Source organism: Schistocerca nitens, chromosome 9 (assembly GCF_023898315.1).
Source record: "Schistocerca nitens isolate TAMUIC-IGC-003100 chromosome 9, iqSchNite1.1, whole genome shotgun sequence".
Classification (NCBI taxonomy): Eukaryota; Metazoa; Arthropoda; class Insecta; order Orthoptera; family Acrididae; genus Schistocerca; species Schistocerca nitens.
In genome coordinates this window covers 428,537,300-428,559,767 of record NC_064622.1, presented here as the reverse complement: position 1 = coordinate 428,559,767, position 22,468 = coordinate 428,537,300, and the positions used below count along the sequence as shown (strand labels likewise).

The following is a 22,468-nucleotide window of genomic DNA, read 5'->3' as shown; positions in this document are numbered from 1 at the left end:
TTACTGGTAGATACAAACTAATAAATGGCCGATAAATAAAGAGCCTTTATACCTTGAGGTATATGTATAGCCTTACGATCATAAAAACATTTATATCTACATCTCCATTTCCAAGTAACGCTTAAGTGACTGACAGAGGTTTCTTCGAACCAGATTCACACTATTTCTCTCGTTTCAATCACCAACGGCATCTGGGAAAACTGAACACTTCAATCTTTCTGTAAAAATTCTGATATTTCTTGTTCTATTACGGAGATCAAACCTCCCAGTGTGGATTCACATTCAGAGGAGAAAATATGATTGAAATTTCGTGAAAAATCTCGCAGGACCGAAGAATACCTTTTTTTAAAGATTGCCATCCTCAACTAGCTTCTTATATCCGTGACACTCTCTCCCCTATTTCGCGATAATACAAAACGAGCAGCCCTTCTATGGACTTTTCCGATGCCCTCCGTCAATCTTATCTGGCAAAGATACCATACACCACACCAATAATCTAGCAGAGGACGAACAAGGGTAGTTTAGGGATCCTCTTCAGTAGACCCTGCCACGTGAACTAGCCCTTCCTGTTATAAAATGGTAGTTGCGCATTTTCGGTGAATCACCAACTCAAAATGCTGATGTAGGAACTATCCTTAAAGTGACTAGTCAAAACCTTCTTCTTAGGCTCTAAATTGGAAGTTTACCAATCTTTAATCGTACTTCTATCATCCTGCCTGTGGTGACAAGTTTTCTTAGAAAGTTTACACTCAGGTAGTTAGCATGGATATACGCGAAGCAAAATAGTTCTTATTTCATCAAAAAGTAAAACTTTGGAGTACAAAAGAAGTGTACTAAAGCTACTTCACACGCAATTAAGAATCAAAAGTCACAGAACTGTTATTAATCACAAACATTGTTGAAATGATCCAAGGCACATTTTGATTGTCTAATGCTCATCGTTGTAAACCAAATTCTCTCATCCGTGTTTGCAACAGACACAACTCAAAAGATTCCAGCGGCTGGTAAGAGAACGGACTAGCTATACCAGCCGAAAGCTATGAGCAAAATTAGCAGAATGCCCGAAAACTGAGCGAGCTTGGGCCTTACAAAGACTCCCTCCAGGATTATCTGAATCTTGTTAATTTATGAGAGTTTTCAAATTCCATAGGTCAAAAAGTTCATCTTTTATTGGTCATTGATTTTGTCATTATACCTTGTTTCTATATTATTTGTTATAACCTGTATTTATTAATGTATACAGTGCTAATTATTCCTACACAATGGGAATCCTGGATTTATAACCACGAGATCTATCTTTTGTATTAAAATTCAGCAATTTTTTTAATGAAGAACATTTGTTCATTAATACGGGTGTCAACAGATTCAGAAAAATTAGGTGAAGTGCATCAACAAATCCCGGAAATTTACGGTTATTTACCAATAATCGCCAATGAAATTTTGTACTAAGTGAAATACACAATTAACGATTTCCTGTAAACTAGTTATGTTTATGTTAATGGAAACACTGTACTGAAAAGAGCAAAAGTAGCTCTTTTCTTTGGAAGAGGTCTTTCTTTCTGAATTTACCTATTATGAGGTTTCCCTGTGGCTAGATGTACGCGTTATTATAACTGCAGTAACTTTTGATTACCATTATTTCTGTCGAAGCTAATCAGAGAATTTAAACCAGGCACCAAACTGAATGATCTGAATAATACAGTTTTGTGGGGGAAATTTGCTTATACCATTTTGGTACGATACATGCTATGTGCTAAATGTTTGAAATTTAACATCGGAATTTCAAAAAAGAAAGTTAGTGATAATAGGAATGCGTACAAAGTAGGAGGGAGGAGGTCAACCTGGTGTGTCACAACCTGCTGCATCATCTAGGAATTCTGGAAATAAAATAAGACATTAGTTTGACTTCCCCACAACATTATCGATGTAATAGTTTCCAGTTTAGCTTGTTCGTAGCTGTAATTCCTGTGTTATTTATTTGAACTGACAGCGTTTAAATTCGTGTGACATACCGTACAGCCGAAATTTGATACATTTCTTTTCGTACTCGTGTTGGTGATCTCACACTTTTCCCAACTTAGTGACAATAGCCACTTTTCGCACGTCCTATAATACTACTTCAAAACAATATCCGTGATATGTGTCTGTAATTCATCAGATTACTGCTGTTTAATTTCTTGCGTATTTGTTTGACTTATGCAGCTTTCAAGCCTTTTGGTACGGATTATGTATGATTGATACGTTTGGGGCTTGAAACGGCCCTCGGCCGTGTTCTGTAAGCGTTTATCTCAAGGTTGTCTTTAATTATTCTTGAGTAATTGCTTGGGCCTTCAACCGACAAGATACTTCAAGTTTTCTTAAGATGTTTTTCTGTTGTGCTGTGTCAAGGCTTAAGGTCTCTCTTTTATTATGTAAAGAAAATTATTTTAATTGGATTTTCAGCCTAAGAAGTAACTTGAATTTTCTTTATTATGGCCTGTAGCCCAATTTTGTAAATGCTTGACTTTTAAATAATTTCCTTAGCTGATTTGAAATATTATTTCGACCTTTAACCGTGAAGATGTAATTTTACTTAAGTAAGGCCTTCAGCCCTCACTCTAAATCCTGGTGTCTTAAAGGCAATCATTTAAACTTATTCTAGAGAAGTTACTTGGGCCCTCAGCTGTAAATTGGTCTTTGGTATTTTAAAGAGAAAACGGTGCATTGGTTTGAGGAACAAAGTTGTGCGTGTTCTTGTATAAGTAACAGTAATTGACCTTGGCCCCTTTCCACAACCTGATACGCTCTGTCCAGCGAAACCAGATTTCAATGAGGATAACATTAGCATAAGCGCAGTCGTCATTCTTTCTGCGCGTTATGTGCAGTTGCAACAAGTTTGAGGGGGCAGTAGCACTCTAAATATTCTGTTTCACACAATGTAAGAGATGGATTCTGAAATGTAGATTTAGACAACGGACGGGTCGTCAGAAATTACCACAGTCTCCTTCTCCTTCTTGTTCTAGCTGTTCCGACCTCAAAATATCTTCCTCTGCCTTCCCACACTGGTTCTCCCAAAATAATTATATTACATCGCTCGTCGAGGTATTCTCTGAGGCGACATACGTAGTAAATTCAACTAAATACCTAGGAATCACAATTACGAACAAGTTAAATTGGGAGGAACACATAGAAAATGTTGTGGTGAAGGCTAACGAAAGACTGCGTTTTATTGGCAGAACACTTAGAAAATGTAATAAATCTACTAGAGCGACTGCCTACACTACGCTTGTCCGTCCTCTTTTAGAATACTGCTGCACCGTGTGGGATCCTTACCAGATATAACTGACGGAGTACATCGAAAAAGCTCAAATAAGGACAGCATGTTTTGTACTACTGCGAAATACGGGAGAGAGTGTCAGTGAAATGATACAGGATTTGGGCTGGACATCATTAAAAGAAAGGCGTTTCTAGTTGCGACGGAAATTTCTCACGAAATTCCAATCACCATCTCTCATCCGAATGTGAAAATATTTTATTGACACCGACCTACATAGGGAGAAACGATCACTACGATGACATAAGGGAAATCAGAGCTCGTACGGAAAGATATAGGTGGTGTTCGTTGTTTCTGCGCAGTATACGAGATTGGAATAATTGAGAATTGTGAAGGTGGTTCGATGAACCCTCTGTCAGGCACTTAAATGTGATTTTCAGAGTATCCATGTAGATGTAGATGTACATTCACTTTCCAGTCCTACTTACTTTTTCAGTTCTTCGCTATACCCTCAGTCTTGTCGGAATACATTCAGTTAATGGTTGTAACCTCAATTTTTTTCCTTTTTTCCCATTTTTTGTCTTCCGTTGCGCACCCTTTCATTGATCTAAGGATCTTCACTTCTAATGTTTCATGCTGCCTGACGTCTTTTGATCTTAAGGTCAAAGTTCCTGATCCATGTAATACTGTGAGTATTGCCATGACTTTACAGAAATTCATTTGGACTTCTCGTTTTATTCTTTAGTGTTCTCCGTTTCGTGCCATATATATATATATATATATATATATATATATATATATATATATATATATATATATATATATATATTAATAAGAATTAATTTATTTATGTTATCCTCTTCTTCACAAGTTTTCTTACATCCCGAATACTTGAAATGAGACACTTGTTCTACTCGTATGTTGCTGATGATTGGCTTAGTCCTTAAGGGGTATTTTCCTAAAATTTCTATTGTTTTTATTTTTGATACCTTTACGTTATAATTCAGACTAACATTGCTTCATTTGTGTATCACTGTTTGTAATTTCTCTTCACTATGCTCTATGATTACCTGGAAATCGTAAGAAGCTTCGTATTTAGAAATTTTCCTGGTGCAGTTCTTACGTCTTGACGTGTTCTGTCCATCATCCATTCCATAACCAATTTCTATTGATCTATTTTGGATACGGAACAGTGGGCGGTCAGATACTTATCAAAGAAAAATGACTGGTTTTGAAACACCAGGATTTGGAGTGACGGCCCTAGGCCTTACTTAAGTAAAATTACAATATCTTCTCGGCTAAAGGGCGAAATAATATTTCAGATCAGCTAAGGAAATTGTTTAAAAACCAAGCATTTACAAATTCCCGCTAAAGGCCATATTAAGGAAAATTCAAGTTAATTCTTCGGCTGAGAGCCCAACAAAAAATTTTCTTTACATAATAAAAGAGAGACCTTAAAGATAAGCCTTTACACAGTGCAACAGAGAAACTGAAGACTCTTTGATGAAACAGCCTTCAGTTTTCATAAGTTATTACTTTATTTATACGGCCAGTTTCACCACCTCGTTAATGCCCTCTTCGGGCCCTTACGCACTCCTTGTATAGAGACTCAGATGCATCGATGCATGCATAACCATAGCCTGGATTCCGTGAACTTTTTATGGTGTGTAAACTTCGAAGACTTGACAAGTCCACAGAAAAATTCGTGTGGTACCCACAGAGCGCGAGTCATACTTGCACCTATCCAGTCTTTTAGGTTTCATTTCTGATTTACCACATTCTGCGAACAGTTACTGCACAAAAACATATCCGTCTGGCAATCTATGTATCTTTCCCGCGTTCGCCATAGAGTTTCGTTCCCGAAACTTCTTGTCTTCAACAGATTCGTGTTAACAGTTGTCGTCCATCTTTCTAAATCGAAGATTAACAGCTTGTATAATCGGACTGCAGGGCTTCTTGTCTTCTTTAAGTTTTGCTATAGTAACTACAGATGTTATCCTCTTATCGATATCCAAAGTTGTTGCTATCCATCTATATTATGAAGTTTAATTTAAACGCTTGTTGATGTATAACATACTTGCGTCTATGTATATAATCTTATCAGCCTTCAGTTCAGCTTGCATACTATTATCGCACACATAACAGGTATACCACCATTGGTGGGTTCAAAGTACGTGTAAACGTTCTTTACCGTCGTCGAAAGTAGCGTTTAGGGGACTTCCGTTCCTAGCCGATTCTGGAATAGAAGTTTATTACGTTTCTCAACAACAGTATTCGCTTTTAATGTACTGCAGTCTTTTTCCGAAAGTACATTACTCTGTAAAGGTAAAGTTTTTACCAAATGTAAAAACATGTTCGAAGGTACCTAGGAAAGAATAATCTATTGAAATTTAAAAGCTTTGCTATCACGAAAATTTTGTCAGTACTATATGTAGTCGTCTAATTCTTACATTATTTTTAGATTATTCTTGTTACATTGTCTGTGAACATTTCGTTGATGAATTTTTAAACTTGTTTCAGACTGTAGATTTCATTGCGTTGAAGATCCTGAGTACTCGATTCAGAGAAAGAAAACAATGATCCATGTTTTCCTAAACTGCAACTGTGAAGCTCCTGTTCGTCATTAAGAGATGTCAGTACACGAATGTGGAAGCCTTTCAAGCATTTCTAATTCTTCCCTGGAGTGCTGCATGAGTTGTGCTACGTGTGCTGTAATGGCGTTGAGGTGCAGCTGATCACTGCTACATAAATATGGCACTTTTGTAGCATATATAGCAGAGGTATTACTTTTAACGTTATGCTGTATAATCTATGAGGTATTTGGTATATGTTATCTGTAGCATTAGTCAGATCTTCAGTATGTTCTGGAAGGAAATCAGTCGTATTTGCAGTTTTTGCAGGGCACATCGAGCCGGTGTGAGAAAATAAAGTTCCACCATTGGAAGGCAACATGGTAGATGAAGGGAATCAGACGGCTGCTATGGAGGCAGGAAGTACGACAGGTGATGGCGACAGAACTGTCGACGATAGGGAACGTACACCATGCCTCAACGCCGAGAGACCGAGCGAGCACTTGAGTCCCTTGTTGGTAGGCAACCCACATTCCCTTTCTGCTGCCACTCTAGCCAAGTGCAATTTTGCGGCTACGAAGTACAAAGGTAACTGTCTGCTTATATCTTTTTGATTGAGTTTCAGGAATATTCTGCTAGGACAATAGAATTTTGTTTAAATGAAATGTGGGAGCTGGGGAAACGGGAGAAGAATAAACTGCAAGTATCTGGGAGAACTTGATAAATTGGTTCACTAAATACCACATGGTATCCAAAAACGATCGTTATCATGAAGCAGTGTTCATCTGAGAACGTTACTCTGGCCTACTGCTGTTGGTCGGAACCATGATTTATGGTACACCTCTGTTATCTGGCACATTTGTTGGTGATGTTTAAAGAAGGGTAAAATTAACGGAATTGCAAGTGGTCGGTCTTTAAACGGCTCTGAGACAGTATAATAGTCAGATGTCCTATGAAAGCCTGTTGAAATTTGTACAGGAGCAGCGAATCTGTTGGTTTGCACTAGATGAATTATGATCTCATTGCATGCGCCTCACACACATTTATGTATACTATGTGGTAGCTGTTCTTCTCGTATCGGCAGCTATTTGGTTCGTGATATCACACGTTCTTCCAATTTTTATTGACATTCGTGTGGCAACACTTTGACCCTCTCACGGCTCTTCCAGAGCCGCAGCGTACAACGCTACTTATGTGAAGCTACTATATTCACATCTAGGAGTGGGATTATAATACCCTTCCGGTCACGGAATGTAGATTTTCTTTCGTTTCTACAAATCTCTTGGGTTGCTTTTATGCACTGCCATTATCTAATCTGATGCTGCACCACTTCATCTTTAATGGCGTCGACATAGACAAGAGATCAGTTCCGTAATGCCATGTAATGCCTTACGTGTGGTCCTACAAAATTGTCGGGGCATGTGAATACAGTCTACTACTCATACTCTTACCACAAAAGCACTATACTGGTTGCTGTAAACTCACTGTCCATAGAAAAAAATTAAGTAATAAGGCATGGAACACATCCAGTGTTGCAGAAATCGCTTTTTTTTTAGAAGGCGTATGTGAATGCGTTATCCCTCACCAACACATAAATTTTGCAAAAGTTGAATTCATGTAAGTACAATGTGAGAGCTGGTTCGCTTGAAATAGTGGTTGCTCGATCTCCTTTGGAACTTTTTGCCTCTGTTACGATAATTTTGAGCCACTACTACACGATGATTCCTTGGCAAAGTGAAGTATGAACGACACCATACCGGAAACTTCGGTGCATATTGATATATCCCGAGTGACTGATTCCAAAGCTAATGGGGCACAGAAATTTATGTAGAGATTTTTAGAGGCTGCGATCATCCGAGGACACAAGGAGAAATATTTGCCTGATGGACCACCACCAAATAATGCTGAGAAATATTATATAGTTTCAACTGTAATTAATGGATATTCAGAGGTCTCTACACCCATCGCCGAAGAGTACAATAATCCACTTGAAGTGATAGGGACAAGTGAAATTATTAAATATTGGATGATTTTCAAGAGGAGGTATTAGGATTTCTAGTTCTGCTTCTGTTATAAGAACTTGAGAGATAATACCAACTAATTGCAAGTTACAGGGTTTGGACAGACAATAATCAAAAATGACAGGCCCTGCTCAGTTCAGTGCACGTAATGACCAGAACGGAAGTGTTTTTGTTACCTGTGCCATCCTCAGCCACCACAGAATGCTAACTGATTTGCGCAATATTTCACGCCTTCTCGACCACATACTCTATTCCCTTTAAAACCCTTGTATCCACTTCGAATAGAACTCACCACAAAAGTGTCTCACCTACGTCACTAGAGTTATCATGAATTTAATGATTTGAAAATGTTGCTGTGATTTTTTTTCGTTCTAATAGATGTCATGTAATAGTTATTAATTCTGAATCCATACACCCCATTAATTGGTGACCCTTAATTCGAAAAAAAAATGATTTTATCTAAGAGTCCTAAAATGTCATTAACAGTTGTCAAGCACTTTTTAAAACTGAACTTTTGATTTCCATAAATTAATTCACAAATTCCCAGATTCTACATAATAGTCATCTCTAACGTCCAACTGTATTAAACAGACAAATCAAGTTCTGTGTTGCACGACCCCCCTTCTATTCTTTGGGACCGTAATCATTCACGTGACTGAGTCAGACGGGTCGTCTGTGGCCTGTACCACTAGCTCCAGGAACACACACAAAATATATAGGAACCAAGTTATTCTCTTCAATATGTCACATTTTACGACATTTGCTGCTGTAATATTTGGGAAAACGCTTATGTGTCCAGAGTTTAAAATAACTAATTTACTGTTTAGTAATTTCCCAGTTTGGAATGAAAATTGTGCTAAATCTGAAACAAATGATGATTTATCCGAGAAATAGCGTACGACGTGTGTAGGAGGTCCGCTACTCATCGTATGGCTGCATTTGCCTAGAAACTACCGCGTTAGACTTCATATCAGCCACTGACGCTTTATGACTTAGGATAATACATACCATTCTGATATGGTGTACTAAAGCACACCGCTTTCTTGAAGTATCCCTTGTTATTTCAAGTTATAAACTATCCATATTAACGAAGAATAATTGTAATATTACAGTGGGCGTATTTTCTCACTAGTAAATTGCTGATTAGCTTTAGATACAATACGTTTCAGAAAGGTATGGGTATCTCCAACAGTCTGCGTCCTTAATGTTCTGTTCCTGTGGACTATACTTATCCATTTTCTCATATATTCGTGTCAAACATTTCAAATATTTCTGCAGTTCTTTTGCGTTCTAAACAATGCACTGTTCATATTTAAGTAATAAGTTCTAGAGTCTTCCGTCTTTGTTGTTGAGATAATTTTCTGTGTTTTCTACCGTGCAGAGTAGCTATATCTGTGACATTACAGAATATCCGTCAAATTCTTAGTAAATCTAGGTGACGTAGAAATTGTTATGTTTGATGGGTGTTCAAAAGAAAAAGTACGAAACAATAATGTGGGTATAAATTGAACTCTTTATTGAAAATTAGTCACCCGAGGCCTCAGCACAAATATCCGGCTGTTTCATGAGCCGAAGGATCCCTTGTTCCCAGAATTCCTTTGACTGTGACACGAGTCAGCCCTCCATTGTCTGCCTCATCTCGCTGTCGGAGTTCAAACGTTTCCCTTTGAGATTCTTTTAGCGGACCAAAAACGGGGAAGTCGCTGGGTTACATGTCTGGACTGTAGGGTCGATACTCAAGCTGCTACCACTTGAATTTGGCCATCGTACAATTTGGCCATCGTACTTTGGGAGAGGTGTGGAGGTACCCATTGATGTTCATGGACTTGAGTAGACTGCGGAGTGTCTCACAGGACACGTCATTGTTAATGGTTTTTACGTGCTCGAGGAATTCGATGAGTATCATGCCTCGATCGTCAAAAACAACGGTGAGCATCACCGTGCCTACAGCAGATACAGCTTTGAATTTTTTAGGGGGGAGTGACGACGCTACATTTGAATCCGTAGATGTATCAGTACGTTATCCCAAAGCGGCATAGGCAAATGTCAACGAGTGTGGCTGCTACGACGTTACGTACCTTTTCATTTGAACACTCCTTATTATACAAACTACAGTGATATTCATTGTTAAAACAAATATTTATTCTTTAAAGTTTATTTTATCTAATCAAAATTGTGTTTTTATAAATATTCTTTTGAAGGTCAGTTGCTGCGACTGCTTCTGGGAGTATCTCTTGTCGCTATTGCATTGTCCATATGGTTACTTGATCCTGTGGAGCTTCTTATCAGAAAGGTACTATCACATATTAAGGAAAATGATATTCTAGGGGTATCTACATTCCATTAAATAGCAGATTTTAGTTTATCCGTTTATTTCTCTATTTTTTACGTCATCATCATTGTCATGATCATCATCATCATCACCACCACCATCTGACTTTTTGAGTATCCTACATCGTGGTAAATCGAAACATAACAATAAAAGAGGTGAGTTGTAATTAAGAAAATATGTATTCATCTGGCTGCGATTTGCATTGTCAAATGGTTCAAATGGCTCTGAGCACTATGGGACTTAACTTCTGAGCTCATCAGTCCCCTAGAACTTAGAACTACTTAAACCTAACTAACCTAAGGTCATCACACACATCCATGCCGGAGGCAGGATTCGAACCTGCGACCGTAGCGGTCGCTCGGTTCCAGACTGTAGCACCTAGAACGGCTCGGCCACACCGGCCGGCGATTTGCATTGTCCATTTTATTATCTCAAGGGGGAGGAGTAGGGGAGAACAACGTGCGGAGTGGGAGGGGAGGACAAAGTGCTTATCTATTTTCTCTTTATTGTCTTCTGCTACGTGTGCAATATCGTGCGAACCTGTTTATAATCTCTCTTATTAGGCCCAAATATCTTTTACCGAAATCCGCAACATATAACTACTAAGAGTTTTCGCTAAAATCATTTAGTGATGACTCACGCCCTTTTTGTAATTTATTTCGGAAACATTTGTGAAATTTAAAGAGTTTTTGTAATTCTGGATAATTTAGTAGGCTAAAGGGAGGCAGCTCGTGCATAGGAGGAGATTAAACAGGAGATTGTGTACGATCAGAAGAGCTGTTTATTTCCATCAACATATATTGGGCACTTCAGAAAACATTCTGCAAAGAAAGCATTAATTAACATACTTGGAGGTAGTGAATAGCGTTCTTTCATGTATGTTTCAGCGGAAACACCTCACAGGAGGGTTGGGGTACAGACTCAGGGAGTCTCTTAGGAACCGAAAAATTTTGCATGGTAATTCGATTAATAATACACCCAGGAAATCCTACTGAAATTTGTACCCATAGAAACCACTGAAAGAAAGCAATAAAGCCAAAAGGGAGGGGGTCAGGGTGTCACAGAATGATACATATCTACAGAGTCTACCAGAAAAGTTATGTTAAATTCCATGAATCCTAACTCATGAAAATTTCTCCATGTATATAGGAGTTCATTTTACTCGTAATTACTTGCACTGCTGAATGCTTTTCTCCCCCATTATCATAACTTTTATTTGGCTGCGCATGGTTACCCACGTTGACTAAGGGATGGTCAAATGGCAAAAATGAATTAAGTTCCGAAAATAGCTGGAGAACGGAAAGGTTCATCTAATCACAATCCTCTGTATCTCTCAATGGAGCCAATCTCGTTGGATCTTGTACGAATTTGACTACACGTATCTGCATCATCAGGAAAGGGTCGGTCCAGTCCTCCAGAGCAATCACTACGAAACCGCGGGAAGGCTAAAAACACATGCACACGTAGTAGGAAAATCGCTGAAGATTGATTTAATGAATACTTCGGGTCTCCCATGACTTTACGATATACGATTTCCAGCATGAGGTGCTACCACTCATGGGTCACGAAAGAAACTGGAACCAGAAAATTAAAACAGAAGCCATTATTCCACTGGTTTTATACTTCCGGAAATGATGTGCATTCATTAGAAAGTTGAGAGGAAATAGTTAAAGGGTGGACAATATATTTACTGAAGAACGTGGCCATATCTTGTTCAAAGACAAAACACAGTTACAAATTCGTGCTTTACACCTAAATTTTACTAACGTATTTTCGAAACTTGAACCAAATTATTCCTTACCACATAACAAAAAAAAAAAACCAACTTATTCCCTAGTCGGATCTGCCAGTTAAGCCTCAAAAGGAACACACGAAATTTTCTCCAACTATGTTCCGAGAACAAGCGTAGTTTTAAAGCAACAGCAGAGCCGAGAGTGACTCAAAAGTCAGCCAACAGCGTCTTGACGGGCAGGGCTGACGGTATATTCGCACACTTCAAACTCCGACCAGACAGCCAGATGCGCTACTGTATGCCTGTGGTAGGGAGGAGTTGGTACTACTTCTAATATGGAATTCATCTCCCAGACTACCACCAGCAGGGAACGTTGTCTGCGAGACTTTACATGTGGAACAGAGAGACACAATTTATATGACACGAAATGGGTTGCTAAGGACCTATTTCAAGAAAAGCGGTGTGAGAGAAAATATTGAAAACAACGGTATGAAGAAAGAGGGTGTGCTGAAAAGTAAGAACTCCTAACTTTTACGTGGAAACGCTTACTTCTCTTTAAACAAAAGAAACGTTACTAACTTCTACCTCTTTACACTTCATGACTACGTATTTATTTCTCATCGGAGTCACCGTGACGACGAACACCTTTCTCCCAACGTGAGATCACTTCTCATACCATGAATGTCGGACCTCTGACTTTGTTGACGGAGCCACGACCTCACTTCTGCTTGCTCCTCTCCATCGCTGTCAAAGTGAAGTCCTCGAAGGTGTTACTTCAGTTTTGGAAAGAGAAGGGAACTGGATGGGACCAAGTCGGGACTGTATGGAGGATGAGCGATGACAGAGAAGACAGGGCGTCCGATTGTTACAGATGTCGCAGAGCTCGTGTGTTGTCTAGCATCATAATGATGGAGAGGGTGCTCGAAGTGTCGACGAAATCTTCGAATTATAAACTCTATTATAGCACGCTGTTTCTCACACGCTAACGTAATTCCGTTACACATCATCATGTTGCACACTTACAATTCCAATTCGGGCTTCAAATATGTAGTCATGAAGAGTAAAGATGTAGAATGTTAATAACGTTTGTTATATTTAAAAAGGTTTACGAGTTTTCGTATAAAAACTTCGGAGGCTTTACTTTTCAGTACACTCTCGTATAAACACAATGGGTGAGACCGCAAAACACAGCTGAGATGACAGGTTAGACAGTAGCTAAGTTTAAGCTTTAATATAGAATTCAAGTTTCCCTATACTAGAGAAACTACCACGAGCAAATTCACAGACAGGCTCCTACCCCAACGTTTCCCAGTATTGAACCCAGGACGTTGCATTAAACATTGCTTCCGGTTAATGCCGCGATGGTTCCTATTGTAACACCACATAGACTATCTGTCCGGTCTTTGACAAACCAGATCAAAAAATGGCTCTGAGCACTATGGGACTCAACTGCTGTGGTCATTAGTCCCCTAGGACTTAGAACTACTTAAACCTAACTAACCTAAGGACATCACACACATCCATGCCCGAGGCAGGATTCGAACCTGCGACCGTAGCAGTCGCACGGTTCCTGACTGCGCGCCTAGAGCCGCGAGACCACCACGGCCGGCGACAAACCAGATCTATATGTAAATACCTGTGTACATGAAGTCAGCTTAATCTTTAAAGCCCTAATGTGTTCAATGTCTACAAAAGTCATGCATGATTGAGTCACAGTAAATTTAGCAAAATTTTGTATCCTGTTTTCAGCACAGTGATTTTAGTCGTTGAGTAATATTTCTGCTCATCCAATACGCCCAGTGGCAACCAATATTTTTTTTAATTTTATCCATATTTTGTAGCTTAAAACGTGACTGTATTCAGAACATTGGAGGTATGAATTAAACAACGCCTTCAGTCAAAACTTTTACGTGTTTTATTAACTACACGACGCATTTCGGACCGTATGGGTCTATCGTCAGGTGTAATTTGTCTTAATACATGTTTAATATCTTCTCTTGAATGAGGTGAAATGCATATTCCTGTCACGAATACGTTCAATGTTAGGTTATGAATTTCGTAAATGGAACGTGGAATATATGTGCAAAATAGCGGAAAATGAATTGTGTAAACTGCATATAATCCAAGGAAAGCATTTTTAACGTTTTAGCAACGGCAAACACTCTTTTCTCTGTCATTTTAGTACATGTCACTTCATAGAAGAGACACATTTGTACACATATGTTTATAAACACTTTACAGATGTTTTTGTACATAGTGTTGTCAAAGATGTATTTATTCGTAGTGCTAAAGATATAAGTACTAAACAATTGACACATGCAAGAAATAGGTCTTTAAAATTACTGAAATAACTATGGCTTGCGAAGTCTGTCTGTTCATTTAACATAGATTCTGGTTTTTTGATTTTGTGGACGTATATCTCCAGTTCTTCTAACAGACTTAGGGTCTTGCCATTGGCTTCGTTATGTAGTATTACGAAATTCTTTTCAGACTATTGATGACATGTTTCGTTTCCAACATATATTGTGCAATGACTGATTTTTCGAAATTTTTGAGCCTACAAGCATTTACATGTTCTTGAAAACGGGTCTTGAAGTTTCTGCCTGTTTTCCCACAAGGTCCGAAATGCATCGTGTAGTTAATAAAAAACGAAAAAGTTGCGACTGAAGGCGTTGTTTACTTCATACCTCCAACCAATATTTTTCCCAGAACATCGCTCTACTTTCTTTTTCCCAGTACTGGAAAATTATTGTAGGCTATAAAAGCCAGATACTAGCTGTAACTACTGGATTTCTTCGTTTGTCTTACTGATATCGAACATTAGCGTGCGGACGTGTTTTTTTAACATGTACACTGACGGAAAGAATCGCTACACCTAGAAGAGCTGCACAACGTAAACGAAAGTTGGTAGGCGTCTATTCAAATTTCCCGCCAGTCACGTAAGAGTTGCGCTAGTAGCGCCACTTCGAGGACGGGAATCAGATTTGCTTTAAATACACCTTGTAATCGTCGTGAGCGTTAGGCTGGACTTGATGAGTTGATGTTAGTCAAGAATGCCCTTTAAGGACGCCATTATGAACACCTCACAGGTGGTGTAAAGAGGCTATGAAAAAGCTGGATGTTCCATCTACGACAATGAAGAAACATTTGGTACGACTGTATCAACCGTACGTGTTTGCTGGCAGCGGTGGTCACGAGAACGTACTGTTGCAAGGAGACCGGGCTCCAGGCTTCAACGTATGGCGCTGGCGCATCGTACTGCAACTGCAGCAGCAATCTGAGCAACTGTTGGTACCACAATGACACAACGAACTGATACAAATCGGTTACTTCAAGGACAGCTCCGTGCCAGACACCCTGTCACATGCATTATGCTGAGCCCAAGACACCATCATTTGTGACTTCACTGGTGTGCTCATTGCGAGGCAGGGTACTGTCTGGGTGCCAGTGATGGCCATGTGTTGGTTAGAAGGTGGCCATTTGAGGGCTTGCAACCGAACTGTTTGCTTGCTAGATGCGCTGAACTTACACCTGGAGTTGTGAATACGTGTGCGATTTCATATGACAGCAGGAGCATTCTCTTGGTTATCCGCACACTTTGACTGGAAATGTGAACTTCAGTCTGATGAACTGACCTATTGTGCTACCATTCATGAACAGCACTGCAGAGCGTGTTTTCCAACAGGATAACGCTAGCCACCACACCGCTGTTGTAACCTTTGGCGTACTCCATCACATGTTTGGTCACCAATCCAGCACATATTGGATATTATCGAACAACGATTCCAGCGTCATCCACAAACAGTATTAACAGTCCCAGTATCGGCCGACTATGTGCAACAGGCATGGAACTCCTTCCCGCAAACAGACATCCGACACCTGTACAAGACAATGCATTCGCTTTTGCATGCTTGCATTCAACGTTCTGGCGGTTACACCAGTTACTAATTAAGAGCATTTCAGATTTGCAATGGCTTTTCTCTCGCTTGGATTAACCAGAGATCTTGCAATGTTAATCAGTTATGTGTGTTACCTAGATTAATGTATTTCAGTAGTCTGCATTAACTATTTTTTAATGTAGGGATTTTTTCCGTCAGTGTATCTCTTCTACACAACGTTACACCGGTCCACAATTTTAAAATAATCTTTTTTCTACATGCTATCCCATTTCTTCACAGGGTCAGCATGTTACTCTGGATTTTGTAATGTTGTTGGCAGAGGATGGCCCGACGCCCTTCATGTCACCAATTCTAACCCCAGGGACGGAACATCTGTCCTCCGTCCGTCTGTGTCTAGTGTGTAAAAATGTGAAAATATTTCCCAAACCGAGGCAGGACGTGAGTACCAGGTCGGTATTCTCCGAATCGCTTAAAAACCACATACAAGGTGGATGACACGCCACATACGTCAGGAAATGTGACGTCATAAACGTGTAATATATGCGACAAATGGATCAAATGACTCTGAGAACTATGGGACTTAACATCTGAGGTCACCAGTCTGCTAGAACTACTTAAACCTAACTAACCTAAGGACATAAGACACATCGATGCCCGAGGTAGGATTTGAACCTGCGACCGTAGCGGTCGCGCGGTTCGAGACTGAATCGCCTAGAACCGCTCGGCCACCGCGGCCGGTTAATATATGCGACATGTGGGTACTCCGGCAAAGGCGATGGTATAAAGGTCACTCTAATCCCCTGGAGCGAGTTCGACGAAATTTGATAACAATATTAGTAAACCAAAAGCATGCTGGAGTAGATTGGGTCAGCAACTTCTGTGAATTAGTAGAACGAAAATCCAGTCCAAGTTACAAATTTTTACTTTTTGTTCATTCAGTAACTAATTTCGGGCAGAGACTCATTTTCAAAGCATCCTACAGGGCAGGAAACGAATCTACACTCATATATAATAGAGTAATTACTAAATTCTTAGGCATATGTTAAAGATACAGAACATATCGTTTCAAACTCATATCATATAGTCCAAAATGGCATTTCGGAGGATGCCAAAAATATGCAATGAACATTTACAGTGCATACAGATAACTGGCAGATTACTCCCACCTCGGTGATAAGAAAACATCGGGAAGAGGACGCCGTATCAGGATGTAGGAAATATTTTTTATTCATTAAAATATTCTCCACCCATCAAGAACACAACAATTCACACAATAACGACACAAGTCAACTTTAAAATTAATAATTTTTTAAATTTTTTTATCAGAAACAAATACTTAAAATCACTGACCAATAATACACAGCAGCCCCACATACGGCATGTATTACAAAACTGTAGGTCATGGTGGCACGTAAAAATCATTAAATTTGAAACTGTACAAGTCAACAATAAACCTATATACTTTTTAAATCCTGTACCAGAAACAAACTATGATAACTACTGAACAGTAAAACACAGCAGTATCACCCACGGCAGACATTACGAAGTTGTATGCCATGTTGGCACGCAAAAATCATTAAATGTGGATATCCACATTGGTATTAAAAGAAAACAAAACCAAAAGAGATTAAAAATCTTCATCATTTCCGACCATTTACAAGCACAAAAACTTTACCACATCAAACTTTACAAATTACGTGAAGGTAAAACAACTTTTTCATAATATGTCCCGCTTAAAAGGAAGCATTAAATAGCAAAGTTGTCCTTTTACAAAGCACCAACAACGTCCTTGCCATGCTGTGGATGATATAGCATAACCATACTCATGGGCGTATAGGGCGGGAGTGTGGTTGTAGGGGGAGTGGTGAGGGGAGAGATGGGGGAGGATAGAGGGCTGAGAAACGGGGAACGGGAGGAGCATGAAGATCAAGGAGCCAAAAACGAGGAGGTCAAGTGCACAACACGGCAAGAATGTAAAAATAAATATCAGCAGTAATAATAGAAAATTACTGAACATTAGACTAGAAATGACTATTCACCATTTCTTCACAGTCAAATAATAAGAACTACCATGTTCATCAGAGAAACCGTGTGTTACTCAGGAGTAATCTTACAGTTAAATACGGTAACAAAAAGAAACACAAACAATTTATTAAAATAATTTGGTGGTGAAGACCATGTAATCCACCTGTAAACCGAAATTCAAGATCTCTCGCACACATCATACCACATAAGGAACGTAAAGGCACAACAAACACAGAAACCTTATTATCCAATCAACAGCAGCCTATAGGCACCACAGACGATAATGCATAATTAAATCAGAATTGTTCTCTTCAGTGCATGAACAGTGGAACGTAACAACGATGAAAGAACCGAACCACTTACTGTAAAATATGCAAGGTATTTTCATGAAATGAGAAAGGCAGGTGGAAGGGGAGAATGGGCGTCGGCAAGCACGAGTTGCAGGTGGCAGGCACATAGATTAAAAAAGCTGGAAATTAGAATCAGTACATATGAAACCGTGGCTACGAGAATTTTAGAAAATGAGTGGAGGGGGGGGGTGGAAATGGGGGAAGGAAATAGTGTGGAGGAATAGGTGGCGGTGGGCGACGAGGCCACGGTACTCAGGAGTTCGTGTTCCAGGCAGTCGTGGTAGTAACACCGGGGTTGGTGGCAGGGGGAATTATTACAAACTATACATCATTTTGGAACAGAGCAAAAAACCAACAAAGCCAAAAATCGATTTGTTCGTTCATTACTTTATGTGGTTCGGTTTAATTTTATTGTTGACTAGTACTGTTATGGTATCAATTGTTGTATTCTTGATGGATAGAGAACATTTTAGTAAATAAAAATGTTTCCTGCAGCCTAATAGAGTCCCCCCTTTCCGAGGTTTCCCTACGACAGCGCTCACCGGTCTTCTGACTGGTTTGATGCGGCCCGCCGCAAATTCCTCTCTTGTGCTAACCTCCTCATCTCAGAGTACCACTTGCAACCTACGTCCTCAATTATTAGCTGGATGTATTCCAGTTCTTGTCTTCCTCTACAGTTCTTGCCTCTACAGCTTTCTCTAGTGCCATGGAAGTCATACACGTATGCCTTAACAGATGTCCTACCATCTTGTCCCATCTACTTGTCAGTGCTATCCACATATTCCTTTCCTCACCGATTCTGCGCGGATCATCCTCATTCCTTACCTCATCAGTCCACCTAATTTTCATCATTCGTTCGTAGCATCATATATCAAATGCTTCGATTCTCTTCTATTCCAGTTTTCCCACAGTCTTTGTTTCACTATCATACAATGCTGTACTCCAGACCTACATTCTCAGAAACTTCTTCCTCAAATTAATGCTTATCTCTGACATTAGTAGACTACTCATGGACAGGAATGTCCTTTTTGCCATTGCTAGTGTACTTGTGATGTCCTCCTTACTCCGTTCGTCATTGGTTATTTTACTGGATAGGTAGCAGAATTCTTTATCTACTTCGTGACTATCAATCATCATGTTAGGTTCCTCGCTGTTCTTATTTCTGCTACTTCCCATTACTTTCGTCTTTCTTCGATTTACTCTCAAACTCTATTTGTTACTCCTTAGACTCCTTTCGTTCATCAGATCATGTAATTCTTCTTCACATTCACTCACTGTAGCAGTGTCATCACCTAATCGTATCATTGATATCCTATCACTTTCAATCTTAATTCCCCTCCACAACGTTTCTTTAATATATGTCATTGCTTCTTCGACATTCAGATTGAACAGCAGGAGCAAAGGACTACATCCTTGTCTTACACACGTTTTAATCCGAGCGCTTCGTTCTTGGTCGTCCACTCTTCATTATTCCCTCTTGGCTCTTGTACGTGTTGTATATTACCATTCTCCCCCTACAGCTTATTCCTAATTTTCTCAGAATGCGGAACGCCTTCCACAATTTTACAGTGTCGAACGCTTTTTCCAGGTCGACAAATCCTATGAACTTGTCCTGATTTTACTTTAATCTTATTTCCATTAACAACCGCAACGTCAGAATTGCCTCTTTCCTGCCTTTACCTTTCCTAAGGAAAAATTTATCGTCATCCAGCACATTCTCAATTTTCTTTTCCATTACTCTGTATATTATTCTTTTCATTAACTTGGATGTATGAGTTGTTAAGCTGATTGTGCGATAATTCTCGCACTTGGCAGCTCTTGCAAGTTTTCGGAACTGTGTGGCTGATTTTTTCCGAACATCAGACGGTATGTTGTCAGATTCGTACATCCTACCACCAACTTGACTAGTTGCTTTGTCGCCATATCCTCCGATGATTTTAGAAATTCTGATGGTATGTTGTGTATCCCTTCTGCCTTATTTGATAGTAAGTCCTCGATAGCCTTTTTAAATTCTGATTCTAATGCTGGATATCGACTCCTGTTTCTTCTCCTATCACATCAGACTAATCTTCCCCCTCACAGAGGCTTTCAATATATTCTTTCCACCTATCCGCTCTCTCCTCTGCATTTAACAGTGGAATTCTCGTTTTACTCTTAATGTTACCACCCTTGCTTTTAATGTCACCGAAGGTTATTTTGCTTTCCTGTATGCTGAGCCTGTCCTTCCACCATTCATTTCTTTTTGGACTTCTTCATTTTTTACATACAACTATTTAGTCTTAGTTTCCCTGCACTTCCTATTTATTTAATTTCTCAGCGACTTGTACTTCCGTATTCCTGAGTTTTGCGGAACATTTTTGTCCTTCCTCTTTTCTTCGATTAAGTCAAGCATTTCTCCTGTTACCCATGTTTTCTTCACAGTTACCCATGTTTTTCTTTCAAACTTCTGTGATGCCCTTTTTAGAGACGTCCATTTATCTTCAACTATACTGCCTACTGAGCGATTCCTTATTGCTATATATATATATATATATATATATATATATATATATATATATATATATATATATATATATATATATATAGCCTTAGAGAACTTGAAGCGTATATTGTCATTCCGTAGTACCTCTGCATCCCTCTTCCTGGCGTATTGAATCTTCCTGACTACTCTCTTAAACTTCAGCCTACTCTTCATCACTACTGTGCTGTGATCTACACTCCTGGAAATGGAAAAAAGAACACATTGACACCGGTGTGTCAGACCCACCATACTTGCTCCGGACACTGCGAGAGGGCTGTACAAGCAATGATCACACGCACGGCACAGCGGACACACCAGGAACCGCGGTGTTGGCCGTCGAATGGCGCTAGCTGCGCAGCATTTGTGCACCGCCGCCGTCAGTGTCAGCCAGTTTGCCGTGGCATACGGAGCTCCATCGCAGTCTTTAACACTGGTAGCATGCCGCGATAGCGTGGACGTGAACCGTATGTGCAGTTGACGGACTTTGAGCGAGGGCGTATAGTGGGCATGCGGGAGGCCGGGTGGACGTACCGCCGAATTGCTCAACACGTGGGGCGTGAGGTCTCCACAGTACATCGATGTTGTCGCCAGTGGTCGGCGGGAGGTGCACGTGCCCGTCGACCTGGGACCGGACCGCAGCGACGCACGGATGCACGCCAAGACCGTAGGATCCTACGCAGTGGTGTAGGGGACCGCACCGCCACTTCCCAGCAAATTAGGGACACTGTTGCTCGTGGGGTATCGGCGAGGACCATTCGCAACCGTCTCCATGAAGCTGGGCTACGGTCCCGCACACCGTTAGGCCGTCTTCCGCTCACGCCCCAACATCGTGCAGCCCGCCTCCAGTGGTGTCGCGACAGGCGTGAATGGAGGGACGAATGGAGACGTGTCGTCTTCAGCGATGAGAGTCGCTTCTGCCTTGGTGCCAATGATGGTCGTATGCGTGTTTGGCGCCGTGCAGGTGAGCGCCACAATCAGGACTGAATACGACCGAGGCACACAGGGCCAACACCCGGCATCATGGTGTGGGGAGCGATCTCCTACACTGGCCGTACACCACTGGTGATCGTCGAGGGGACACTGAATAGTGCACGGTACATCCAAACCGTCATCGAACCCATCGTTCTACCATTCCTAGACCGGCAAGGGAACTTGCTGTTCCAACAGGACAATGCACGTCCGCATGTATCCCGTGCCACCCAACGTGCTCTAGAAGGTGTAAGTCAACTACCCTGGCCAGCAAGATCTCCGGATCTGTCCCCCATTGAGCATGTTTGGGACTGGATGAAGCGTCGTCTCACGCGGTCTGCACGTCCAGCACGAACGCTGGTCCAACTGAGGCGCCAGGTGGAAATGGCAAGGCAAGCCGTTCCACAGGACTACATCCAGCATCTCTACGATCGTCTCCATGGGAGAATAGCAGCCTGCATTGCTGCGAATGGTGGATATACACTGTACTAGTGCCGACATTGTGCATGCTCTGTTGCCTGTGTCTATGTGCCTGTGGTTCTGTCAGTGTGATCATGTGATGTATCTGACCCCAGGAATGTGTAAATAAAGTTTCCCCTTCCTGGGACAATGAATTCACGGTGTTCTTATTTCAATTTCCAGGAGTGTATATCTACTTCTAACTACGCCTTACAATCCAGTTTCTGACTTCAGTATCTCTTTCTGCCGATGATGTAATCTAACTGAACTCTTCCCGTGCCACTCGGCCTTTTCCAAGTATACCTCTTCCTCTTGTGATTCTTGAACAGAGTATTCG

The 22,468-nt window shown here is 40.5% G+C and overlaps 1 protein-coding gene across 2 annotated transcripts in view; it reads left to right on the top strand.

Annotated features, from left to right (window-relative positions):
- Positions 1-22,468, top strand: part of LOC126203036 (scavenger receptor class B member 1-like) — a 257,606-nt gene that overhangs the window by 161,218 nt on the left and 73,920 nt on the right. The window contains exons 2-4 of one of the 2 annotated variants that reach the window (XM_049937273.1): positions 5,774-6,033; positions 6,154-6,411; positions 10,046-10,137. In XM_049937273.1, coding sequence (XP_049793230.1) covers positions 6,204-6,411; positions 10,046-10,137 — 300 coding nt within the window. In that variant the 5' untranslated portion in view covers positions 5,774-6,033; positions 6,154-6,203. Of the gene's footprint in view, positions 1-5,773; positions 6,034-6,144; positions 6,412-10,045; positions 10,138-22,468 lie in introns of both variants that reach the window. The other variant, XM_049937272.1, reaches the window with a different exon arrangement.